This window comes from Protopterus annectens, chromosome 9.part0 (genome assembly GCF_019279795.1).
Source record: "Protopterus annectens isolate FY-2018-M chromosome 9.part0, PAN1.0, whole genome shotgun sequence".
Lineage (NCBI taxonomy): Eukaryota > Metazoa > Chordata > Ceratodontiformes > Protopteridae > Protopterus > Protopterus annectens.
In genome coordinates, this window is record NC_056743.1 from 739,027,370 (window position 1) to 739,051,488 (window position 24,119).

Genomic DNA, 24,119 nt, shown 5'->3' on the forward strand with positions numbered 1-24,119 from the left:
TTATAAGAGATCTGGGAACACAGGCTGACAGCAACCTCTGTTTTGATCATCACATTGCCACTGTGGTCAGAAAGTCCTTCTATGTGACACATTTCATTACTAAGGGTTTTGCATCCAGGAAGAAAGAAGGTCATTGTCTCCCTCTACTCTTCCCTCATTAGGCTAATTATCGAGTACAATGGCCCATTTGGCATGCACTTCACTAGACACCTGCAACAACTGGAGAGGCCGCAAAAGTACCTCACAAAGAGGATCCTAGGCCTAAAACACTTGTCCTATAAGGAAAGACTCAAAAAACTCCAACTATTCTCTGTCTCATATGGCCTACTTAGAGGTGATCTCTGCTTGACTTACAAAGCCATGTCTGACCCAGCTCTGTTAGAAATGCTACATCTAAAGAAATCCCAACCCCTCTGCACCACATGCTCCAGAGACCTCAGTCTCATTATCACAATCAACAGAACATACTGGAGGGACAGGTTCATAACCCACAGACTCCCTTTGCTATAGAATAGACTTCCCATACATGTCAAGCAGAGTACCTTGCTGACCTTCTTCAAGAGAAATCTTGATGAGTGGATGGGAAATAGAAAATTCACCCCAGGGATAACTCCAGTGGCTCTACTTGCCAGAGGTACTGGGAACTAAGGTCTGGTGGCACGATGCCAGGGTAATCCTATGGCTAGGCTTGTAAAGGCCCCAGGGCCATTAGCTTAGTACACACCTATGAACCTATGATGTATGTATGTAATATTCAGTGCAACAAATAGAGGAACTGAGTGTAAGAAGCAAAATGTATAATTAGCCTTGTTTGGTATCCACTTAAATTGCTTCACTTCTAGAAAAATTGCAGCATAATTTTTGCATATTTATGTTCCTTAAAGAGAGATTTTAATGTGGGTTGAAATCTGTGTGAACTGTAATATAGTTAGATCAGTTTTTGAATATGGTTCTAGCTTTGTTTCTGCAAGCCATAGGAGAGATATTCAGGCACAACACACTGACATTAGCTGCATGAGCAGTATTGTCGAACAAGTGTAAGTAAGTGTCCCTAACCTAAGTAGCTGTGCTGTATTAGCTATCCTCTTGGAAAGTTTATAGGTGTGCTAACAGGGTGCCTTTGTACTTTTGCTGGGAAACGAGATTTATTAGCATTGGATGTCTCAAAGTAATACAAAGATGCGTCTATCCTACAGGAGTGGACACTACCGGTTGTTTTTTGATAGGATGCAAAGCTGCCTTGTTCTGCTCCGGCCATCCATCCAATGGGGCATACTTCCCAACTGCTCCCCTTTATGGAGAATACTCTGATTTTGAGACCTATAACAGCAGCTGCTGCACATCAAGCAGTGACCATTCCAATTTCTAGTCTTTCATTGGTTGAACCACAGCACAGAACTGAAGCAATGAAAGACAAGCATCCTGGAACATGTCATCTGTCATGTGGTCCAGTAACGGGCATTTCTGATGTTCATGCTACTGGATGCAGCATTAAATTATAACTGATGAGGTATTGATAATAAATAATGTAAAGCTGTGTATATGTATATATGTACATACAAGATAACTTGAGGGGATACTATAGAATGAAGAGAGCAGGTACATGAAGCGGATGCTGACAACTGTATTGTGATATTTGGTACTCATTAATGCCATATGAACTAAGGAAAAATAAGAATAGCAAATAAGTATGTACTTTGAATAAATATGAGTTTGTGATTTTACAAAGAATAGCAAATGTATTAACAGTATACTAGGAGTTCAGTTGATAGGCACAAGCAAAATGTAAGTACTGGAAAGCATGCCAAGTGACACTGGAGCAGAGATAGTAGCATAATGTAATATTTCTATGCTGTCATTGCACTGATGTGAAATTTTTTGTCTTCCCAACAGCAGATGTGAATTTATGTGCCACACCCCTTTACTGAGGGTGCACATTCATATGTGATGCCACTCAGCCCCACCCTTACTCCAAGGGTGGGAATTTGTACATAGGCAATTTATCCCTCTGCAGTGACCAGTCAAGATCCTTAACTGTGGGGTTGGCTTCTATAATGATGTCATTGAGCTTGGTGCATGCATCTACCCATCAAGAGCTGGATGTTATTGTCATCCTCCTTAGAGAATTGGCCAGAGAGGCTCCTGAGTCACAGCTGACGTACAGGTAGCAAGATTCCCCAAACCCTCAACCCCTAGATAAGATAGCTGGCCATCAGCCACTTCATTCTGTGCCCTCCTGGCTAGTCTTACCAGCCACAAGTCCTTTCCCATACTCAGGTTGCTGGTGATGCAGACAGACACCTTGCTCTCTGCACTAGTGGACTGATTGCATAGGCAAATTTTAAGTGCTATGATTTTGGAACATCTAAGATTTTGAAGGTCTGTTCTATGATTTTGAGGGCTGATAGATTTAAAATTATGGCAGCAGGTTGCTGCACTTGTTACCTTTCTTCCTCCCCCAACAGTTTATTCTGTGATTCAAGCACATTCTATCACCTGTCTCCTATTTCTCTGTGCTTCTGTATTACATGATGTAGTTTTGCAAATCAGCAACCTAAAATTCACGGGCAACTGGACATATGGATATTACAACCATTGAAAGTGGTCTAAACTTACTACACTACTAGTCTGGAGTAAAAAGATACAGGCATTTCCAGAACAGTTGACTGGGTGCTAAGTACTAACATTTCCAGCATCACTGCATGTTATACAATGCTTGACAGCATGCATAAATAATCTTGCATTTGTTTTTTCAGTCTGAGAAATTGTGAAGACACTGAAAATACAAATAACTAGTACTGTTATAGCTACTAGGTACGCTAATGTCACAATTGTTGTAAAATCTCTGAGTTGTCATTGTCTAGTCACCTGTCATAACAGCACCCATGATCGGCAGTGCAGTTCAGTTCACTAACACCTTCCTATTGATTCTTGACAGTATGATGTCCCAAAGGAGTTAGCCAAATTAGATGATAGCTGCAATTTGCCTTGTATGTGAAACTACTGCTACTAAGGAGACACATGCCTTTGAAGACATACTCACAAAATCAGCTAAAGAACTACTGAATTACAGAACACTGTGTAAATTATATGTAAATGCCTGTCATGAAAAAATCCCCCAAAATCTTGCTTCTATTACCAATAGAAAATTGCATTCTATTTCCCCAAAAATCCTGGCATACCATCAGTAACATTCACATTTCCTTAGTTAAACTGTTACCAAACCAAACTGACCTAAGATATCACTGAATAACAATCACTTTTTAACTGCATGCTTAAAAGCAGTGGTGGTGATACCATTAAACAACTCCAAGGTGTGGAATACCAGTAGTATTCTAAGAATCATTGGGTACTTTTCCATTATCGGGGCAACGTTTGAAATGCGCGAATGTACACAGGACATAGAACCAGTAAGGTCAAACAGCATTTCTTTTAGAAAAATAATGTTCCTCATTTGCTGTCTGACTGCTATTAATGCAGGTTATCCAGCGATATAATGGAAACGGACTGCCATTAGTTCTGCCCCAGCAGTGAAAGAGAGAATTTTCTCCGCATACGTGTATTGTCATGTGAATGCAGGACCAGCATTTATGCAGGACCGTTTTGGTAATTCATTGAAATGCACCTTAAAAAGTGAAATATGTCTTTTACATGCTGTTGTAACCACCTCAGAAAAGTACATTTTCGTCACCCACAATCGACATAGGGGAAATTACCTACGCAAATAGAACAGTCATCTGTGGATTCCCCCAACTTGAAATAAACATTGAAAACAATGTTCATTGACAGTCTGAAGATGAAATACAGACAAGAAAAACTTGTGGGACTGTAAAAACATGTATAACATATATATTGACAAGTGCACCAAACCTCACCACTGAGCAACTGCAGAAAGAGCTGTAGAAAGGAGCTCCATGGAAATTGTCACCTCTTACACAAGAACTACTTAAAGAACCATTAATGTAATAACTGCCAACTATTCAAAATGAATTCTTACAAGGTAATAAAGTGTAAGAGCACCAGGTATGACAAGCTTTTATTACAGTGACAGTGACATATGTAAAAAAATCATATGAAGTGAACCAACATCTGTTAAATCTTGTTGGTTCTGTGTACATTCGCAGCTGAGCGACCCCATTTTCATTGTTGCCCCAATAACGAAAAAGTACCAATTATTTTAAACTGTCAGCTGCAAGATTGTTTTCAAACTACTGCTTCAGATAATAACATCAAGAACTTCTTCCAGCAAAATAACTACAAACTGCAGCCTGGTCATCACCAAGTCTCTAAAATGGATTACCAACAGGAACCTTATTTAAATGTAGTTCAAGACAGTTGTGAAAAACTTGCATTCTTAATGTTCACAAAGATCACACTTTGGAAGCACATAGAAGCTACCACAGACTACCTGGCAGTCATTATACCAGTACTAGTCATTCTGAAAAGTGCATAAATAACTTACCATTTGTTTAAGCCAGAATAGTGTACTGATGTTCTTCATGTTTCACTGTTGCAGTCATCACATTTGGGTTATCCCTGCCAGGGTAGCCCTTGGTCGGCCTGAATAACAGAGACTTAGTATTTCTGCATCGGTTGCTGTCGCTTGAGGACTGATGTCAGGTCATCAGTAGTATAAAGTAAGGCAGCCGGCACCATTACATCAGTCTTTCTTGCTGTGGAGCCTGAAGCAGAAGCAGTTTGCATGAGTGCCGGTCAGCTGCTACCTGAGTTTTCTTCTTCCGAATTGAAGTTGAAGTCATCTAAAGCTAAGTACCTCATTGGGGATCCTTTTTTCTTGCTCTAACCGATGTCAGAAAAAGTTAATAATTGTCTTGCCTGTGGAAAGCAAATACCACACCGAGATTTCCACTCTTACTGTGTCACTTGTTTAGGCCCAGACCACGACGTCCTCCGTTGTCGCTTCTGTGCTTTGTTCAACGCCAGAACTATCTGTCGTCAGGCCCTAATTGTAGCCAGATATTTTCACTTACAGTCCTCGAATTCCTATGGTAAGCCATCTGACAGCAGATCTTCTGAAAAAACATAAAGATAAAGACAGAGACGGACCACACAGGTCCAAACCTACTGACTAGCTTCTGTTAAGCTAGTCATCAGTTCTCTGGTACTCAGTGAGGCACTTTTGCAGCCCCTAATGCCCACTTCTGTTGATTCACAGGTCACTACCAAGACCCATTCAGAGTCCGGTATGCCGCAAAACTCTTCTTCGACTAAGGATCCCTGTGGTCATCTCTACCTTGGATGGGTACGGAGCTGCTGAGCAGGCACCGGGTGCTTCCAAGGAAGTCCTTCGCACTACTGAATCTCAACACAAACCGATGTCTTCTTTTGCGACTAACATTCTTTTAAAAAAGACCGAGTTTCTTAGGCCCAAGGTGTGAACCACACCCAAGAAACCGACAACCTCCTCTCAGGCACCTGCTACCTTGCCTCAGTCTCAAATGATTAAAATGGCGGAAACTTATCCTGCTGATCAGGGGAAGCCAAGCTACCCCCCTCCAAAAGGAAAAAAGATCTGTCCCCAGTAGTTATGTCTGAACAAGAGTCAGATGAATCTGATGCATCTGAATATGAAGACATGGAAACCCTCTCCACTTATGAGGATCCTGATGCAGAGGATTCCATTCCTTCAGCCTCTCCCTCAGAGGATTTTTTCCTTTAGGGAAACCCTGCATACTTTAAGGGAGCATTTCCAGTGGGAGAGTCAGGGCTACCCTCAGTCTAAAAAGAGACTCAGGGAATTCCTAGATCTTCCACAACACAGACCCTTGGCCATTCCCCCAGTCCTGGATGCTGTGGAGGATGTTTTCCTCGAATCCAGCTTGACTCCTGATGCCCTTCCTCCAGCTCCCAGAAAACCAGACAGCTACTACAGAGTCCCTGACTCACACAAATATCTTTCTAAAATCCTACAGCTGACCCTGAGGTCATTTCTCAAGGGGCAAAAGGGATTAAAGCAACCTCTACTTAGAATCCCACCCCCTCAGACAGGGATTCCCAAGCATTGGACAGATGGGGTAAAAAAGTATACACCTCAGCTACTCTTGCTATCAGGGCACTAAATTGTCAGTTCCATAGGCTGAAATTTCAGCAACATACCTTGGAACTCCTTAAACAAAAAATGTTTTCCTTTCCTGCTTGGGCAGATTCTAAAGATTTACAAGAGTTAATGCATTCTGCAAGTCAAGTAAGTAAACACACCTTGCACTGTGGGTTTGACATCCTAGAAGTTACTTGCAGGGCAGCAGTCACTGGATCTGTCATTAGAAGGCATGCATGGCTTAAGGAACAGCCCCTGCCAGACCATGTCAAATGTAAATTGTTGGATGCCCCCTTGCACAAAGATAACTTATTTGGCACTAAGGCAGAAGAGGTCTTAAAAAATATGGAAGAAGAAGCAAAACCAGGGAGTTCTAAGCCACCCCCTTAGGGTAAGAACTCACAACGACTCACCTCCTCCACCCCCTCCCCCTGCCCACCTTCACTTACCCCTAGGAGGAAAACTCTCCTTTCACTCAAGCACCTGGACCATTACCAAGGACCACTATCTTCTGAACATTGTGTCTCAGGGATACAAATTTTCCTTCCACACCCTTCCAACCCCAAAAGGGTTCCCAGATCTACCACCAAATCATTGGGCAAATGCTCCAAAGCAAATCCTTTCCCTGCTGTCTATGAGGACAGTAGAGCACGTTCCTGCAGAACAGATAGGCCAAGGCTTCTACTCCAGACTATTTCTGGTACGCAGAAAAGAGGGCACCTGGCGCCCCATCATCGATCTATCCATTCTAAACACCTTCCTAGTGATCCCAAAATTCAAAATGCTCACCCTCCAGCAGCTGCTACCCATGCTGTCCAAGGACGCTTGGCTAGCCACCCTAGATCTAAAAGAGGCCTACCTCCACATTCCTATCAGGGAATCATGCAGGAAATATCTCCGCTTCAGGGCAGGATCTTAACACTTTCAGTTCACTGCGCTTCCCTGTGGCTTATCTACTGCTCCCAGAGTTTTCACAAAATGTCTGGCTCTAGCCATTGCCTTTTGCAGACAAAGAAATATTCAGATTTACCCATACTTAGATGACTGCCTTATTCAAGCAGACAGCCAGGAAAAGCTACTCAAGCACCTGGCCTTTGCAAAGACCCTCCTAACCTCTCTAGGGTACACAATCAACGAAAAGAAATCCAAGCAGGTACCTACCCAAAGGATCTTCCTGAGAGCAAGTCTGGACACAACATCTCATATGGCATACCTTACACCAGAGAAACAAGTTTTCCTGACAACCTACTTCTCTCAACTAGCCACCAAGCCCCAGCTAACTGCAAGGAAGATCCTGCAAACTCTGGGGTTCATGGCATCTTGCATACTACTCATTCCATATGCCAGACTGCATATGAGGAAACTTCAGTGGTACCTACTTTGGTGTCAGCACTCTCAAGACCTGGAAACTCTTCTACCTATAATTCCTTGCCTCAGAAAAGATTTTCTTTAGTGGGCAACAGCATACTTCCTCAACAAGGACTGCTTTTCTCCCCACCCCCACCACAGACGCATCAGACTATGCTTGGGGTGCACACCTGGACGACAGGTGCATACAAGGTCAATGGAGTCCACAGCAAATCTCTCTGCACATCAGTCAAAAAGATGATGGCTGTGCAGCACGCTTTGATATCTATCAAGCCCCTTCTGTCTCCAGGGGCTCTCCTGATCAAAACAGACAACACCACTGTGATGTGGTACATCAACAAGCAGGGAGGGACTCACTCCTACCCTCTATGCAGGCTGGCCATGACCCTTTGGCACACAGCCTCTGTCATGCAACTACACCTGTTAGCACAATTCCTACCAGGCTCTCTCAACTCTCTGCCAGACCAGTTAAGCAGAAATCTTCTGGACGCACACGAGTGGCAACTCAACAGAAGTACCTTTACCCTAATAACTCCGAATTGGGGAACCCCGAACCCTCTTTCTTCCCACACCAACCATCAGCTCATGAAATTCTGCACCAGGGAGCATCACTGCATGGCTTGGAAAGTGGATGCCCTTCCCCTGGGGTCAATCGATCGGTCTATACCTTCCGTCCCATAACTCTCATCAGGAGTGGCCTTAAGTCAACTGGTGCCCTAGGCAAAAGGGCTCCATGGCACCCCCCACCACACCACCCAGTGCCCCCATCCTGGTCTACCTACATTAAATAAATACTGAAAAAGTGCCCCTGCTAGAGCAGTGCCCTAGGCAACCGCCTAGTTGGACTATGCCTAAGGCCGGCTATGACTCTCATCCCCAGGGTACTACTCAAAATAAGAAGGAAAAACCAAGGACCATTCTTATAGCTCCAGACTGGCCCCGGCAACACAGGTACCCCTTGCTGTGCAGCCTGTCCTCGCTGCCTCCATGGCATCTTCCTCAGATTCCATACCTCCTGACCCAGAGAGAAGGGAAATTCATGCATCCACAATTGCAGACATTCAGTTTGGCAGCTTGGCTTATTTCCTAACCCTGCACCAATCTGCCAACCTCAGTAAACAGGTTCTGGATGTTATCCGTGAGGCCAGATGCCCCAGCACCAGAAAGTCTTATGTTGATAAATGGAAAAGGTTCTGCACCTGGATCCAGGCTAAGGGGGACAGTACAGCACAGCCCTCCCTCCCTCTCATCCTGGATTACGTAGCTGACCTACTACACAGTGGCCTCTCTTTCTCCTCTATAAAAATTCATGCCTCTGCTATTTCTGCTCATTTTCACACTGAGAAGCCCATTGTCTCACACCATTTGATCAAACAGTTCTAGGGTTGCCACCTTTTAAGCGAGCCAGAGTTGGACATGGGGGTGTGGCCAACATGACACTGGCCACACCCTCTATAGTGACATCACCACTAGAGTGGTAAAGGAGATGATGTTATGGGTACGACAGATGACTGCTGGAGTGGCTAGCTGGTTGGTAGGAGTAGCAGCTGGATGGATGAATGACTGGATGGATGAATGAATGGATGGATGGCTGGCTGCATGAATGGATGGATGGATGGCTGCATGAATGGATGGGGGCTGGATGGATGGCTGGCTGGAGTGGCTAGCTGGTTGGTGGGAGTAGCTGCTGGAGGGATGGCTGGATGGATGACTGGCTGCATAAGTGGATGGATGGCTGGCTGCATGGACGGCTGGCTGGATGGATGGATGGAGGATGACTGGCTGGCTGGATGGATGGAGAATGGCTGGCTGGCTGGTTGGCTGGTTGGCTGGATGGAGGCTGGATGGATGGAGGAGGAGGATGGCTGGTTGGCTGGATAGAGGAGGAGGATGGCTGGCTGGCTCAATGGATGGAGGAGGAGGATGGCTGGCTGGCTGGTTGGATGGAGAAGGAGGATGGCTAACTGGCTGGAGGAGGAGGATGGCTGGCTGGCTGGATGGAGGAGGAGGATGGCTGGCTGGCTGGATCGCTTGTTATAAAAAAAAAAATCTCGGTCGTTTTTTTAGTGGTTGTGGAAGCACTTAAAACAAAGCGCTCCTAGAGCCACGATCTTTACAGGGCTCTTCCTGCCCCAATCCCCACCCCTTTCATGAATTGCAGCCAATTGCTGCATGAATTAAAACATCCGGACCTAACAGGCAGCAGCTTTGCCTGCAGGTCCGGGTTGGTAACGTAACTGAATTGCCGTGAAAAAGCCAGAAGTAATTGTGACTTTTCCATGGCAATTTAGTGCGATCGCAAAAGTGGGACTTTTCAGGTCCCACTACTTGATACAGTGGGCAACGGGATAAGGTGTCTTAACCCGCAAGTGTCCCGCTGACAACAGGACGGGTTGCAACCATAAACAGTTCCTAAGAGGGGCTAGCAACTTGAGGCCACCCAGAAGGGCACCAACACCAGCTTGGGACCTTAACTTTGTATTGGAAAAGCTCACCCTGTCCCCTTTCGAACCAGCTTCTTCTATAGAGCTAAAATTTCTCTCCTCAAAGACAGCATTCCTTCTGGCCATCACTTTAGCCAGAAGAGTCTCTGAGCTTCAAGCACTCGTGGCTGTGGAACCCTTCATCATCTTCCATGCAGACAGGGCATTCCTCAGAACTAACCCATCCTTCATGCCCAAGGTGTGGTGTCCAGTGTGGCTCTCAACCAACCCATTCATTTGCCCACCTTTTTCCCTAATCCCCAGAACAAGGGAGAAAGGATTCTTCACTCTCTAGATGTGCACAGACAGCTCAGATTCTATCTAGATTGGACTAAATCCTTCAGAAAGTCTGATCAATTGCTGGTTAGCTTTGCTACAGGGGCAGAAGGCAAAGCCATCTCCAAACAAACCAGTTCCAAATGGATAGCACACTGCATCCATTTCTGCTACAAACAGCATGGAAAGCCTCCCCCCAAGTGGGTCAGGACACACTCCACCAGAGCAGCCTGCAGCTTTCCTCAGAGGTGTTCCCACCAGGGACATCCTGGTGTCTGACACCTGGACATCTGTTCACACTTTTACCAAGCATTACCACCTGCCTCTCTTTTCCAAATCCAAGGCAGGGTTTGCCTCTGAAGTCTTGCAGGGCATCCTAGCCAGCCCCTAGTTTCATTGACTGCCTCCACCCATTTCCTCAGCTTTGGGAATCAACCCAAATGTGATAACTGCAACAGTGAAACATGAAGAACATAGTACAGTATGTACACTTACCATAAATGTAGATATTAGAGTGTATTCACTGTTGCATTCCTGGTTTCCCTCCCTCCATGCCCCTTTCTTCTCTTTCTCCTTTTATTAAAATTCTTCCTTCTTGTTCACCTTTCCTTACAAGGGACATATTGGTATTTATTTTCTACTGGTGGGCTTCTTCCACCAGAGCCTGGCCTCCTACTTGGGGGCTCCTGACAGGTTAGGGCAAGAAAAACTGATGTAATGGCATCGGCCGCCTTACTTTATACTACTGACGATCTGACGTCAGTCCTCAAGCAACAGCAACCGACGCAAAAGTTCTAAGTCTCTGGTATTTGGGCTGGCTGAGGGCTACCCTGGCAGGGATAACCCAAATGTGATGACTGCAACAGTGAATACACTCGAACATCTACATTTATGGTAAGTGTATACAACTGTACTTTTGACACCAGCACACATTTAGACCAGGTCATGAAGTAGACAAAACTTCTGTCTGTCTGTCTCTCTCTCAGTGCACAAGAAAGATCTTAATGGAAATGTGGTTGGCACTTTGTATTTGAATCTTTCCTAAGCATTTGATTCTATGTATCACACTTTACACCGTCAAAAGAAGAAATCATATGGAATCTGTCCTTTCATAATACTACAGTTGAAGCACTTCTTAACCATGAGAATAGTGCATAATACTTGGAAAAGAAGCATATAAAGTCCGGAAGCACCAACCACCAAAATATCATAAGGATCAGTACTAGGACTTCTCCTGTTCAACATATATGTGAAAGGCTTGCAGGAGCAATGCTCATCCTCCAGTCTCATACAGTACGAAGGCAGTGCCACACTCACATGATGTCCTTCTATATCACTGTTGCAGTATTCTTCACAGTAGGGATCTCTTGCGTAGGATAGCCCAACATCCGGCAAATATACCAAAGCCTTTAGGCCTTGCGTGCATCGTACAGCACACATATGCTCCCTGAACGGGACATAGGGCATAAAGTTGTCATATGGATGCAGTTATGGATTGTCACGAACAGTGCCTTTTTTGTCTGAGTGCTTCCCATGACTATATGTCCTGTAGCATTTGCAAAACATTTGTACCTAAAACTCTTAGAATGCACTTATCTTCCCTGGCCATCTCTGTTGAGAACCAGAGGCTTAAACTGTTAGCCCAAGGCATCATGCTGGATGGTCCCTTTAGGCAAGAAGAAGGCCAAGAAACCTTGGCAATATTCTTTGGCTGTCCAGCCTCCACTGGACATCCCTCATGAAGTGGGTGAAAGCTCTGTAGGCCATCTGGTGTCTACATTGGATTCCTCTGCAACAACCCCGTCAGAGGCCGCCATGGATCCTCCTTTTTCACATCCTCTGAGGCTTTGCAGGCATCTGCTCCAGATGTTGAGGGGGAGCTGCATTTGATCATCTCAGAGTGCCGTAGAGGGATTCTGCAGATTTTGGTCAGGTAAGAGGTGCTGGGTACTCTTATTGAATCTCATCAAAGCTCAGAACCTCCTGGGTTTGTCAGGGCTGACTTCCCTGCTAAGAAAAAGCAGAAGATTAAGCATACTTCTGTACGCCCTAAGGATCCTCAAAGTGAATGGCTGGAGTTTACTCAGGGCCCGTTCAATGTCTTAATGTCCCTGAAGCCTCCTCATGGGGCTTCTCTGTCGACCCCCTTGGAATTGTACTCCTTCCAAGCGAGATCAAGAAACAGATTCCTCCGATGAAAGTTTGTAATCTGGTGATGAGTCCCTATGCTACTATTCCCAGATGCATTTGCCTTTGGCTTATGGTTCTGATGAAGAGAAGTCTATAAGTACTGAGTCTCCTTTTGAGAAATTGTCTTTTGGGGACACTATAGCTAGAATGATGTACTACTTCAAGTGGGATTCTTCTGAAGTGTCTGATATTCAGAAAAGGTATTATGAGCTGTTTCAGTGGATACTCCTAAACCTTCTGCAGTACCTCATGTATTGGCTCCCTTGTTAGACACCATTATGGCTGCCTCTAAATCTCCTGATTCTCAGCCTCCTGCTCATAAGAGACCTGAAAGGTTCTATAAGGTTCCTGAAGATTGTCAATTCTTATTTAAATGCCCTTTTGCTGACCCTGCTTTAGTGTCAGTCTCTTCTGACGAGCCTTCTAAACTTGTTCCCTCTTCCAAGCTTTTGCCTTCAGATAAAGATAGTAGGACAGTGGAGAGAATTGGTCAGAATGTTTATTTTGCTTCCACTTTGGCCTTTAAGGCCATCAATTATCAGACCCACATAACCAGGCATCCTTTGGCTTTCATTCCCCAGGCTTGTCAGGTCATTTTTGATCTCCCTAATTCTGAAGGAAAGTTCTCTGCTCTATCTGTTTTGGGATCTACCTCTCAGGTGGCTCATAAGTCTAATAAGTGTAGCTATGATGCTGCTGGTGCATCTTCCAGAGCTGATGCCTTTGGGTCTGCCATGAGGCATTATTCTTGGATTCATCTGCAGTCCCTCCTGAAGACATTAAGGCCAAGTTGCTGGATGCTCCTTTAGATAAAAAAAACTTTGGTAACACTGCTGCCGCGATGTTTGTCTCTTCAGGAAAAAGGTAAAACCTTGCAGGATCTTAAACATATCCCTTATTCCTAAGTTCCAGAGGAAATATCCTGTTAGGTCTGCTTTTGTTCACCGGCAGCCTTGTCAGGCCACCAAAGGCAGGAAAGGTGGTAGGTGAGCTCCTCCTGCTAAGACTTCTCAGGCTTCTGTGGTTCAAAAGCCTCCTTTATCAGACATGTCTGGTTCTCTGACTTCTTGCCCCCCACCACCCTTGTTCCTTCAGCTCTCCCTCTGTCTTCCATACTGGCATAGCATCACCTCAGATTCTTGGATTGTGACTATCATCTCTCAGTACTACTTCATGGTGTGGAAGTCTCAAGCTCCTTTTTCAGGGATTCCCCAACCTCTTCCAGAACAACTTATTTTCTTGGAGGTTTTTGGGTCCCTCTTGAACCAGGGAACTATTCAACCTGTCCGTCGTTCTTAGGTAAGAAAGGGTTTTTACACCAGGATGTTCCTGGTCCCTCAAAAGGACTGCACTTGGAGATGTATTATGGATCTCTCCTTTCTCAGTACCTTCTCAAGGTTCCTTTCAGATACTTACTCTTCAAACTCTCCAACAAAAATGTCACATGATACCTTCCCCTAGAAAAGAATCAGACACCAGGCATGGTAAGGTTATGCTTCCAAAAAAGTGTCAAAATCTATGATTAACAAAAAATACTTGATTGTAGTATCTCTCTTCAGAACCAACTTCCAAAAAAGTGTCGACGTCTATGATTCACAAAAAATACTTGCTTGTAGTTTCTCTCTTCAGAGCCAGCTTCCAAAAAAGTGTCAAAAGTCTATGATTTTTGGAAGCATAACCTTACCCTGCCTGGTGTCTTGTTCTTTTCTAGGAGAAGGTATCCTATGACATTTTTGTTGGATTATTTGCTTTTATGTGTTTTACTATTGTGATATTGGTGTACATCTGTACACAGGATACTTGATCAAGGAAAGACTTTGTGTGTGTGTGTGTGTGTGTATATATACATGTGCATATATATAATATATATATATATATATATATATATATATATGTATATATATATATATATATATATATATATATATATATATATATATACACACACACACACACACACACACACACATATAAAAAACTCAACTCAAAAGAACTCAAGAACACAAATGTATATTAACATGTAATCACATTTCTAAATCTGGAACTCCTTCCGTTGCAGCTGTCTGTACCTATACAATGCTTCAGACAATGTCTGCTTGATTTCTTATGCACAAAAAATAACCTGAAATGGGAAGAAATAAGTTACTACCTGTCTTTACCTTCTAAGCCTAATTATTTTCTTCTTCCTTGAATCATGTCCCCCTGATCTGGAAATATTCTTGGTCTGCTTCATTCTATGCACCCTTCTCCAAACTTCATACTGTAAAATCTGAAACTTCAAAACCAAAAACTTGAATTCATACCGTCTAAGTCTCAACACTATCATCCTGTCATTCCCTTCTTCAATCTGACTTTATGTAATATAAGATAAGTTATGTAATAGAAGATAAGTTTATATTGAACTCCCCTTACAAAAATTGTTGGAAGCTGTATAAACGATTCCTCGATGATATGTGTTTTCTATGGATTGGGACTGAGATGGAATTTATGGCCTTTTATGAATATATAAGCCATTCCACTAATTTTTTGAAATTTACATATGTGATGGATAAAGTTTCTTTAAAATACCTGGACATCTTTATAGGAAAGGGAGATGATAACTTTTTCTCTAGAGTTTATAGAAAAGAGAGTTATTCGAATTCATTCCTTGCATACAATAGTGCACACCCTCATCACCAAAAGAAGGGTATTATTAAAGGACAATATGTGAGGGGGAGCCGAATGACTTCAAGAGAAACAGATTTCCTTGATGAGTGTGATAAATTAAGGGGAATATTTTTAGCCAGAGGTTACCCTCATAAATTAATAAAGGAAATAGAGGAAGAGGTAAAGGTAGGAAGAGTTGATAAATTTAAACCGATTTTAGGCCTAATGAACTGGCAAACAGAACAACCGAAAAATGAACAATATGATGGTAGTAGTAATTTCGTAATGGACTTTAGTGGTGAAGCCCAAAAAATCAGAAATCTCTGATCTGGATAGTTTGTTTTCTTCTCCCTTAAAATGTACATACAGAAAAGGTAAAAGCCTTAAAAATTTTTTTGAAAGCAAAGGGCATAATGGTAATATTAAAGAGGGAAGAGTTGGTACATTTAAATGCGGAAGGTGTAACCAGTGTGTGCATGTTTTACCTAGGGACACTATCTATATAAAGAGTAGGGACATGTTGATCCAAAGCAAACAATATGCAAATTGTCAGACAAGTGGTATTGTTTATTTAGCTTTGTGTAAAATGTGTGAAGCATTTTATGTAGGAAAATCTGAGAGAAAGTTAAGGAATAGAGTCTATGAGCACTATTATGATATTAAGAACCAGTGTGCCAATAATGCTCTATATAGACATAAAGTGAACTGCGAGCAAGCCTCTTTCACTTTTTTTGTATTAGAAGTAGTTGACAGGGATTTAAGAGGTGGTCCCTGGGAAACATCTATTGAATATAAGGAACTCCTATGGCAAATCTATTTAGAGGCCAATAAAATTCCCGGGCTGAATGATAGCCTATCTATTGCTCCAGTTTTAAAAATGAGAGTGGCTAAGCTCTGATGATTTTGTTTTTTAACCACTATTAATTTTGGATATTATTTTTATAATATGTAATATGCTGTATGGATTGGAATTCTGTATTTTTTAAAAAAGAACATGGATCTACTTATTTATGCATATATATAATGTATAGGCTTGCAAGGTTCTTTTAGCTAAAAAGTTCTTTCTTTTCAGTCAGTAGATGGCACTGTTAGATTAGGAAATATGTATATTGATTCATTAAAATAATTTTAATTAAAGTGTTTTTAAGCTTAGTAAATAAATGAACAGTTTTTAAGTATTAATGAATGTATATTAAATTGATAGAAGTGTTTTGCAATGTAATATATGTTTTTTAAAAAAGTTTTTAGTGAATAAGTAATTTCTTAATAGAGTGTGGACAAGCAAGGTTTTTTATTCAAGCTCTTTTAATTGATCAATTGTAGAAATGATTGTTTAATGGCCTAATTATGGTGACTAGTTAATGTATTTAAAGTGAACAGAAAGTTCAGTATTCATTCAGTCACATCCGAGGAAGTGATCTAAACGAAAACGCAGTGGTGAGATTCAGCGTTAATGAGTTTTGTTTCCTGGCTTGTTCCTGGGGTTGCAGTGTTGCTGTGGATAATTAAATATTCAGAAAAGAATATTTTGGTGCCTTATTTCCTCCACAAGTGTTTCTGTTTGGTGACTTTATGTAATCTTTTGTTTGCTACTTATAATTTCCTCACTTATTCTACTTTGCACAACTTCCTGTTCATCGCATCAGTATTCTGAAGATCTTCCTGCAAAATTGCACTTGTATTTAAATTAGTTTTAAATCTAGTACTTAGGGATACTTGTGTTCTTGGTGAATAACTGATTATATATGATGGATTTTTTTGTAGTTACTATAGATGTATACTGATAATTGTTTGTACTACAAAACAGAATGTTAGTTTAGTAAATGTTTTTATGTACAGCTTCTTTTCTGGTCTTTTTACTGATATATTCATTTGTTTTCTTCTCATTCAGCAAACGTTTCTTTCTCTGCTGTACTATTGCCTTACGTTACAACATACTCGTATGTTGTCAAAAACACATATGTAGTGTAATGGAATGACAGTATTGACAGTGAAATATTACTGTTGTATTTAGCCAAATACACTGAATTGCTATTTGCTTAGATACTGCATTATATCTGTAGTTTGTACTGTATGTTTCTGTAACTTTTGCTTCAAATTTTCCCTTCTTAATGGGGCCTTGATTTAATAGGACTAGCCATTCAGCAAAAAATACATATGTAAAGTCATCTACGGCGTAGAGAGTGAGATGAAGACCTGAGTGTGAGCCACATGATCTGGGACTGGGTAGTGTTCCAGGCACTAGAGAAGGTGGGAAGAAAGGGTGAGAGTGGCTGTATGACTTTGCTAAGCTCTCTTTGGTTCATAGGTTGGTACTAGGCTATCAGCCCTAGGGCCTATACAAGCCTAGCCATAACAGTTCCCTGGCTATTACTTCCCTGGCCCACTGTCTAACAGGGCGATTGACTTGATCACTGGGGTGAATTTCCTATCTCTCATCCAATCATCAAGGTTCTTTTTGAAGAGGGCCAGAGAGACACTCAGCTTGACATGTATGGACAGTCTTATTCCAGAGTATGGGGAGTCTCTGGGTCAGGAACCTATCCTTCCAGCATGTTTTGTTCATTGTGATGACCAGGTTTAGATCCATGGAGCGTGTGGCTCTGAGGGATTGAGATTTCTTTAAGTGTAGCATGTCCAACAGCTCTAGGTTTCACATGGCCTTGTATGTTAAGCAGAGATCGCCTCTGAGCAGGCGATATGCAACAGAGTATAGCTGGAGTTTTTTAGACGGTCAGCATAGGGCATCTGCTTTAGGCTTGTGATTCTTTTAGTTAGGTATTTCTGTGGCCTTTCCAGTTGTTGCAGATGTCTTGTGAGGTATACACCAAATGGGGCGTTGTACTCTATAATGAGGGATGAGTACAGTGGGACAATGACCTCCTTTTTTCTGGATGAAAAGCCCTTAATGATGAGGTGGGCCATATAGAAGGATTTCCTGACTGTTGTGGTGATGTGGTTATCGAAGGTGAGACCACTGTCCACTTGTGTCCCTAAGCCCCTTATCACAATTTTGGTGTTTAGTGTACTGCCACTTATGTGGTAATTCATGGGTACATGGTTTTTCCCAAAAGGGATAACTATACATTTCTTGGCATTGAGCTTGAGCCCATGGCACTGGCATCAAGCATCTGTTTCTGTAAGGCCCTTTTTTAGAATATCCACATCATTTGGGGATTCAATAATGGCTCCCAGTTTGCAGTCATCTGCGAACTCTGTTAGCCACGTTAGTGCTGGCCTGTACTTCAGAGAAGTAGATGCCAAACAAGAGCGGTCCCAGGACTGAACCCTGAGGTGCTCCGCTTGTCACTTGTCTGGAGCTGGATTTTAAGTCGGCTACTTTTACAGTGTGGGTTCTGTCAGTAAGCCAGTTGGCAACCCATTGAGTGACATAGGGATTAATGCTCAGCTTAGTAAGTTTATCTATGATTCCAGAGTCGGGGATGGTGTCGAAGGCCTTGGTGAGGTCCAAATAGGCTATGTGGACCACCTTGCCCTCATCCACGGCTCTGGATACTGATTCGAAGAAGTCAATCAGGTTGAGGAGACAAGATTGGCCCTTTACAAAACAAACTGGGTGGGCTCCAGTGTTTAAAGGTTGCCAATGTCTTTGTTTATAAGTTCCGTGATAATGCATTCCATGGCTTTGCAGATCAGGCTTGTCAGACTGATGGGACGATAGTTCACAGGGTCCGAGGTGGATCCCCCCCTTATGGAGTGGGATAACTGTAGCTGTGCGCCACTCATTGGTCACGGAGCCTGAGATGAGGCTATGATTAAACATGACACTTAGGTGAGGTGCCAGTTCATTTTGTAGTTCATGTAGTACACAGCCCGGGTTGTCATCTGGTCCCATGGATGCTGTATTCTTAGCTTTGGAGTGTGCGTTTTTTACCTGTGTGGCCATGATTACCGGAATTTGGCAATCTTTTGCTATTGCGCTGGACCCTTTAGGGGTGAGAGGGGGGTAAAGTTGGCACTGAATCGATCTGCCAGGATATTGGCAATATCCTTGGGATCAATATATTTAATGCCATTCTGTTGCAGCTCAGAACAGATCTGAGCATTGCCATTTAGATTCTTGACATAACTATAAAATGCCTTGTGGTTGTCCTTGGAATCTTTGACAATTTTATTTTCGTAACTAGCTTTGGAGGATTTTATGAGGGATCTCAGCTTCTTATTGAGGCTGGTAAGGGAATATTTTTCATCCTGGGATTTTCCTCTTTTCTGCAACAGTTTCTTCCTTCTGTTGTATAGTTTGTTTATGGCAGGGGACCACCAGATTGGCTTCTTTTTTTTGGAGGAGAGCATCTTGGTTCTATTTGGAATGGCACGATTCATGCATGAGTGGATGTGCTCGTACAGTGCATTAGTGTAGGATTCAGCAGTCGGACTTTCAGTTCCCGTCTGCATGGGTGTCATGAAGTTTGTCACTTCTGACTTGAGTAGCATGAAGTTAGCTTTGGAGAAGTTTTTTATGGAGGTTTCTCTACTGGGTGGTGGGGTTGGGATGTGAACATCAATGGTGATTAGCTTATGGTCAGACCTGACCAACGAGGGGGTGATCACTGACGTGGTGCATCCATCTCCCATGTTGATAATGACCAGATCTAGGATATTTGAGCCCCTGGTGGGACTATGGATTAGTTGATCCAGGGCATTGGAATTTATGAATTCCAAGAACCGTTGGGCTAAGGTGTTGGTGCCCAAGCAGTTTTCACAGTTAATGGCAGGGTAGTTGAAGTCACCCAGTATTAGGGTGTTTGGTTGTATCTTAATATTTTCCAGTATGTTTAGAAAGCTGTAGTGAGAATCTTAGGGCATGGTGGGGGATTTGTAGCAAGCTACAATTTGGATTTCAGTCTTACGTAGTATTAGTTGTACCTGTAGAATTTCAGATGCATTGTGTTTTGCAACTAGCCTGGAGGTGTGAATATCCTTGGTAAATATGGACACTCCTCCACCTGTAGTGTTTCGGTCCTGGTTTGGTGGCCAAAAAGTGTGGTAAAAGTTGTAGCCTGGTATTGCAGGGGTGCTCTCTGGAGCCTTGAACCAGATCTCAGTTACTGCACAGATATCAATGTTCTCCAGTTTTAGAAGTTCCTCGAGAGAGTGCATTTTGAGGTTTAGACTTCTAGCATCGAGCAGCATTACCTTCAGATTTTGCATGCTTATATCTGTTACGGTGGTGGTTTTGTCCTTTGAGCCTTTTCCTAAAAAAGGCACTATAGGAGTGGCAAGAGCCTTAGCCAATAACCTGAATCTCAGGGGTGACAGGTGCAGACCATCTTTGGCAAAGCATCGTGGTGCATTACATCTTTGACCTTGGTTGCACAGTTTTGTAAGTTTCTGCCCACATGCTTTCCAGAGGAAAGGGAGGCACCAAATACCAAGCATCACCATCTCCTTACTGTTCAAAGTGACTTATGCCTACCCCATACTTTATTGAATCTTCTCTGTTTGCCATCTCCCTCCTCTTTTGGCAATCAGTTATTTGCATTAGTAATTAATGCCTCACCCTCATTTATTAAGCTGTTTTATGTATTGGTATATTGTATGAAGATAATAAAATAAGCAAGGATGCCTCCAACAAAGCTAAAAACTGGTTTATTGAGAAAGAAAATGGAGTGTTTTCATCTTTACAATTAGTTTATTCATTTTATTCATATTTATTCATGTATACATTAAATATACAATGTATGCATCTTATTTATATATGTCTTATACATTTTTATACTGCAGTGTGTTTAGCATCTTAGTGAACTGTCCTACTTGCTGTTTGAGTTTGTACATTTTTTTTCCTGTTTTTGGTGTGGTCTAGGAGTGCAGTTATTTAATCTGATTTAACATGATTAACCAATTAATTACATCAATGTGACTCTCATTGGTGGGTTGTGTGTATTTAATGCATTAGGTTTCACCAGAATTCACTCTGATGAAGTCTTTTTTAATTGTAAAGATAAAAGTGCTCTGTTTTCTTTTTCAATAAACTGATTTATTGTGTAGTTGGTGGCATCCTTGCTGATTTTAGTATTTTTGGTTTTATGTTTTTTTTATTATGTTTTTGGACATTGCATGAAGAGACAAATCTTCCTTTGTATCCTCAGTGTAGTGACAATCAGGTTGTCCCTGAATATCTGAAAATTGCTACATTATTTTTGCTTGGCTTTCTTGTGCAGGTACAACAGTATAAAGTGGATTAACCATAATATTATCTGAAGAATGCTGTCCTGGGTACAGTTATTTAATGGTTTTGCATTTGGAAATACCCGTTATTCAGAAACCCTAATTGTGAGACTATTTTAAGAATGGAAAATCCAGGTGATGCGGTATCCTGGAGTAATTCCCCTGCTCTGAGGTGAAGGATCTCAGAGCTAGTATGTATTGTTAGCAGCAGCAGCAGCAGTAGAATGGAGGGGTACATCCCCATGCCATGGGTGTAAGGCAGCAAAGACCTCTCAAATATGCTATATGGCTATATCACAAATTTCAAGTTCAGTACAAACACAAGATAATGTTTGCAGTTTTGATTTCATTCTTGTTATAGGAGTACATTTTTGGTATCTCAAGTTTACAAATGACCCACAGGCACATGTGCTAGACTTTTGCTTGTAACACCGATGACTCAAGTTATGGTAGACATCCAGAAACTCAAGACTACCATTTTGGGGTGAGAAGTGGCAAGCATTTAATGATTATCATCTTTTCCATGGGAGGGATGTAAAACTATATGATGGCTGATCTTTCTGCAGCACAGGGCAGTTGCACTAGCAGCCAGTGTTAGAGAGGGCAGGTAGCCATAAGCAGAGAGAGAAAAACAAAAGGACAAATCAGCTAGGCAGGAGTATGGACTCCCTTTTCAGCAAACCTGATCTTACATTATTCTTTACATTGTCATAGAATATGAATGTTCTCCTGAATACTGTCCCATGCTGTGCTCTCTGAGGCAGTTTAAAAGGGTAATGCCAGAGGTCTCTTAAGAGGAATGCTAAGAAAGTGACATGAAAAAAGTGGTAGCATGGAAGATAACATAAGTGGTGCTGAGGAAATAAAAAACACTAATATTGAATTTATTACACTTTATTTTTGTTGAATTCCCATGCTGATCATATAGTCACAATTTCTCATTTTTTCTGGCTGATTGTTTGGAGGGTGATTGAGTTTATAGTAACTCATATGTTGACTGCAGCATCCACCTTTCTGTACTGAACCTTAGCATTGTTTCTATTCTGTATCATCTGTTTGCTGTCCAATTTACTAAGCAAATCATTGATGCAAACTTCATGGTGTGGTGGGTTTTTCTGTAGAACCTTGGTACTGCAGTTTAATTTCTGACTACCGACTCAAGAGCACAAAACACAGAAAAATGTTTCTGCATTTATGTATCCTGTTATGCTTATTTCACATGTCTTTGCCATTTGTTTTTCTTCTTTTACCTGCGAAGACTGATCCAGGAAGAGAAAGAGACAACAGAGCTGCGAGCAGAAGAGATTGAGAGTCGTGTAAGCAGTGGAACGCTGGATGGAACACTTGGGCGTTACCGCTCAAGCAGTTCAATTCCACCCTCAGTTACTACCTCCACCCTAGCCAGCCCTTCTCCACCCAGCAGTGGACACTCCACACCACGGTTAACTCCCCATAGCCCTGCACGTGAAGGAGATAAGTTTGTGAGTATATTTCTAATTTAATTTACTAAAATGCCTTTTTATTTTGCTTTTCACCTACTTTTTGTCCTAATAAAATAACTTACAGGCTTTACCTGGGTGATATAGTGCTTATGAAAGGAAGAACTGTAGTAAGAAAATTGGGTACTTGCATATTATTTCAACCAGGAGCGAAAACCAGTCTACTGACATTTTTTAAATGAAATTAAAGTGAATCAAATCTTTTTAAAATATTTTGCACACCTCTGTGGCTTTGTCTGTATTTGACACAATGGAAAATCAGCTTTTTTTACATTTGTATTTCTGAGTCACAGTAGATGAGTACCTATTTAAATGTTTACATTTGCATGCATTGCATGATTTTTGACAGACCACTTAAACCGTTAAGCAGTCCAAGTACTGATGAGAATTCCTTAAATTATGATAAAGTAATTCACCATCTGAGCTACTTGCTAAGTGCAGCATGATGCGTGAATGAAAGCTGATCAGTCTGATCTGGCAGTGAGAAGAACTTGCTTTACAAACACGGTCCATATGTAGGAAATTCGAAATTGGTGTTCGTAAAGGTCTGTAGTAGTGTGGGTAGATGAGCACACAGGAGTTCAACTTTTGTTCCTTGCATGCATGTCAAGAACGTTCTGAGACTGCCTTTACAGAGGTATTTTCATGGGTTGGAAATGAGGTGGGCTACATCGCTTTGGCTTACACATGGCTAACTGTGTACTATAGTAAGATGAAATGTAGCATTCCTACTTTGATTGCCTGGACTACTTTGAAAAGGAGTGTGTATCCCATCACAGCACCTGTCTCAACTGTGCTGGTGTAATTGTGAAAAATTTGTCAGTATGCACAGAATTATACCCTCCTGTTTGCATGGTACATGTTATGAAACTTAGCTGTAGTAAGGAATGTTGCCTTGTCATCCCAAGAAACTTTCACTACATATCTTAGCAGGAGTATGGCTTGGAAATGAGACATTTGTCATGTTCGGAATCTGGTTTCGATAGTATGTAAGTACTGGAAACTGGGACTGCAGAAGCTTGAAGTATGCATATTTAGGCTTTTGTTGAGGTATTAGAGGGTTTGCGTTATCCCAATCCAAAGACATGTAGCATGTTTATCCAGATCATAAAGGTTATGAGATAATTTAAGCATTCTTTGGGGAGCTTCAGTCTGCAAACCATTACTGACAGAATGTCTCACAATGGTGTGGCATAACCATACAGTATGTTTTCCATTTAAGACTGTCTAGAAGCATGTGTGTCAGTTAATGTGGTAACAGTTGACATCTCTGTCACTGGTGATGCAAGAACACGGGTCTCCTTAGTTACCTTCTGTGTCATGCATGGTTTAAATGTGTGGATTCATTTCTTTCCATCTGTTTACTTGTTCATTCTTCAGGTAGAACTAAACACAGAGTGCTTTTTCTCC

At 42.0% G+C, this 24,119-nt stretch overlaps 1 protein-coding gene across 1 annotated transcript in view; it reads left to right on the forward strand.

Annotated features, from left to right (window-relative positions):
- PPFIA3 (PTPRF interacting protein alpha 3) overlaps positions 1–24,119 on the forward strand; it is a 2,479,399-nt gene that overhangs the window by 2,027,496 nt on the left and 427,784 nt on the right. Inside the window, exon 16 of the mRNA XM_044083361.1 lies at positions 22,469–22,691. Within this exon, the coding sequence (XP_043939296.1) occupies positions 22,469–22,691 (223 nt within the window). The remainder of the gene's footprint in view (positions 1–22,468; positions 22,692–24,119) is intronic.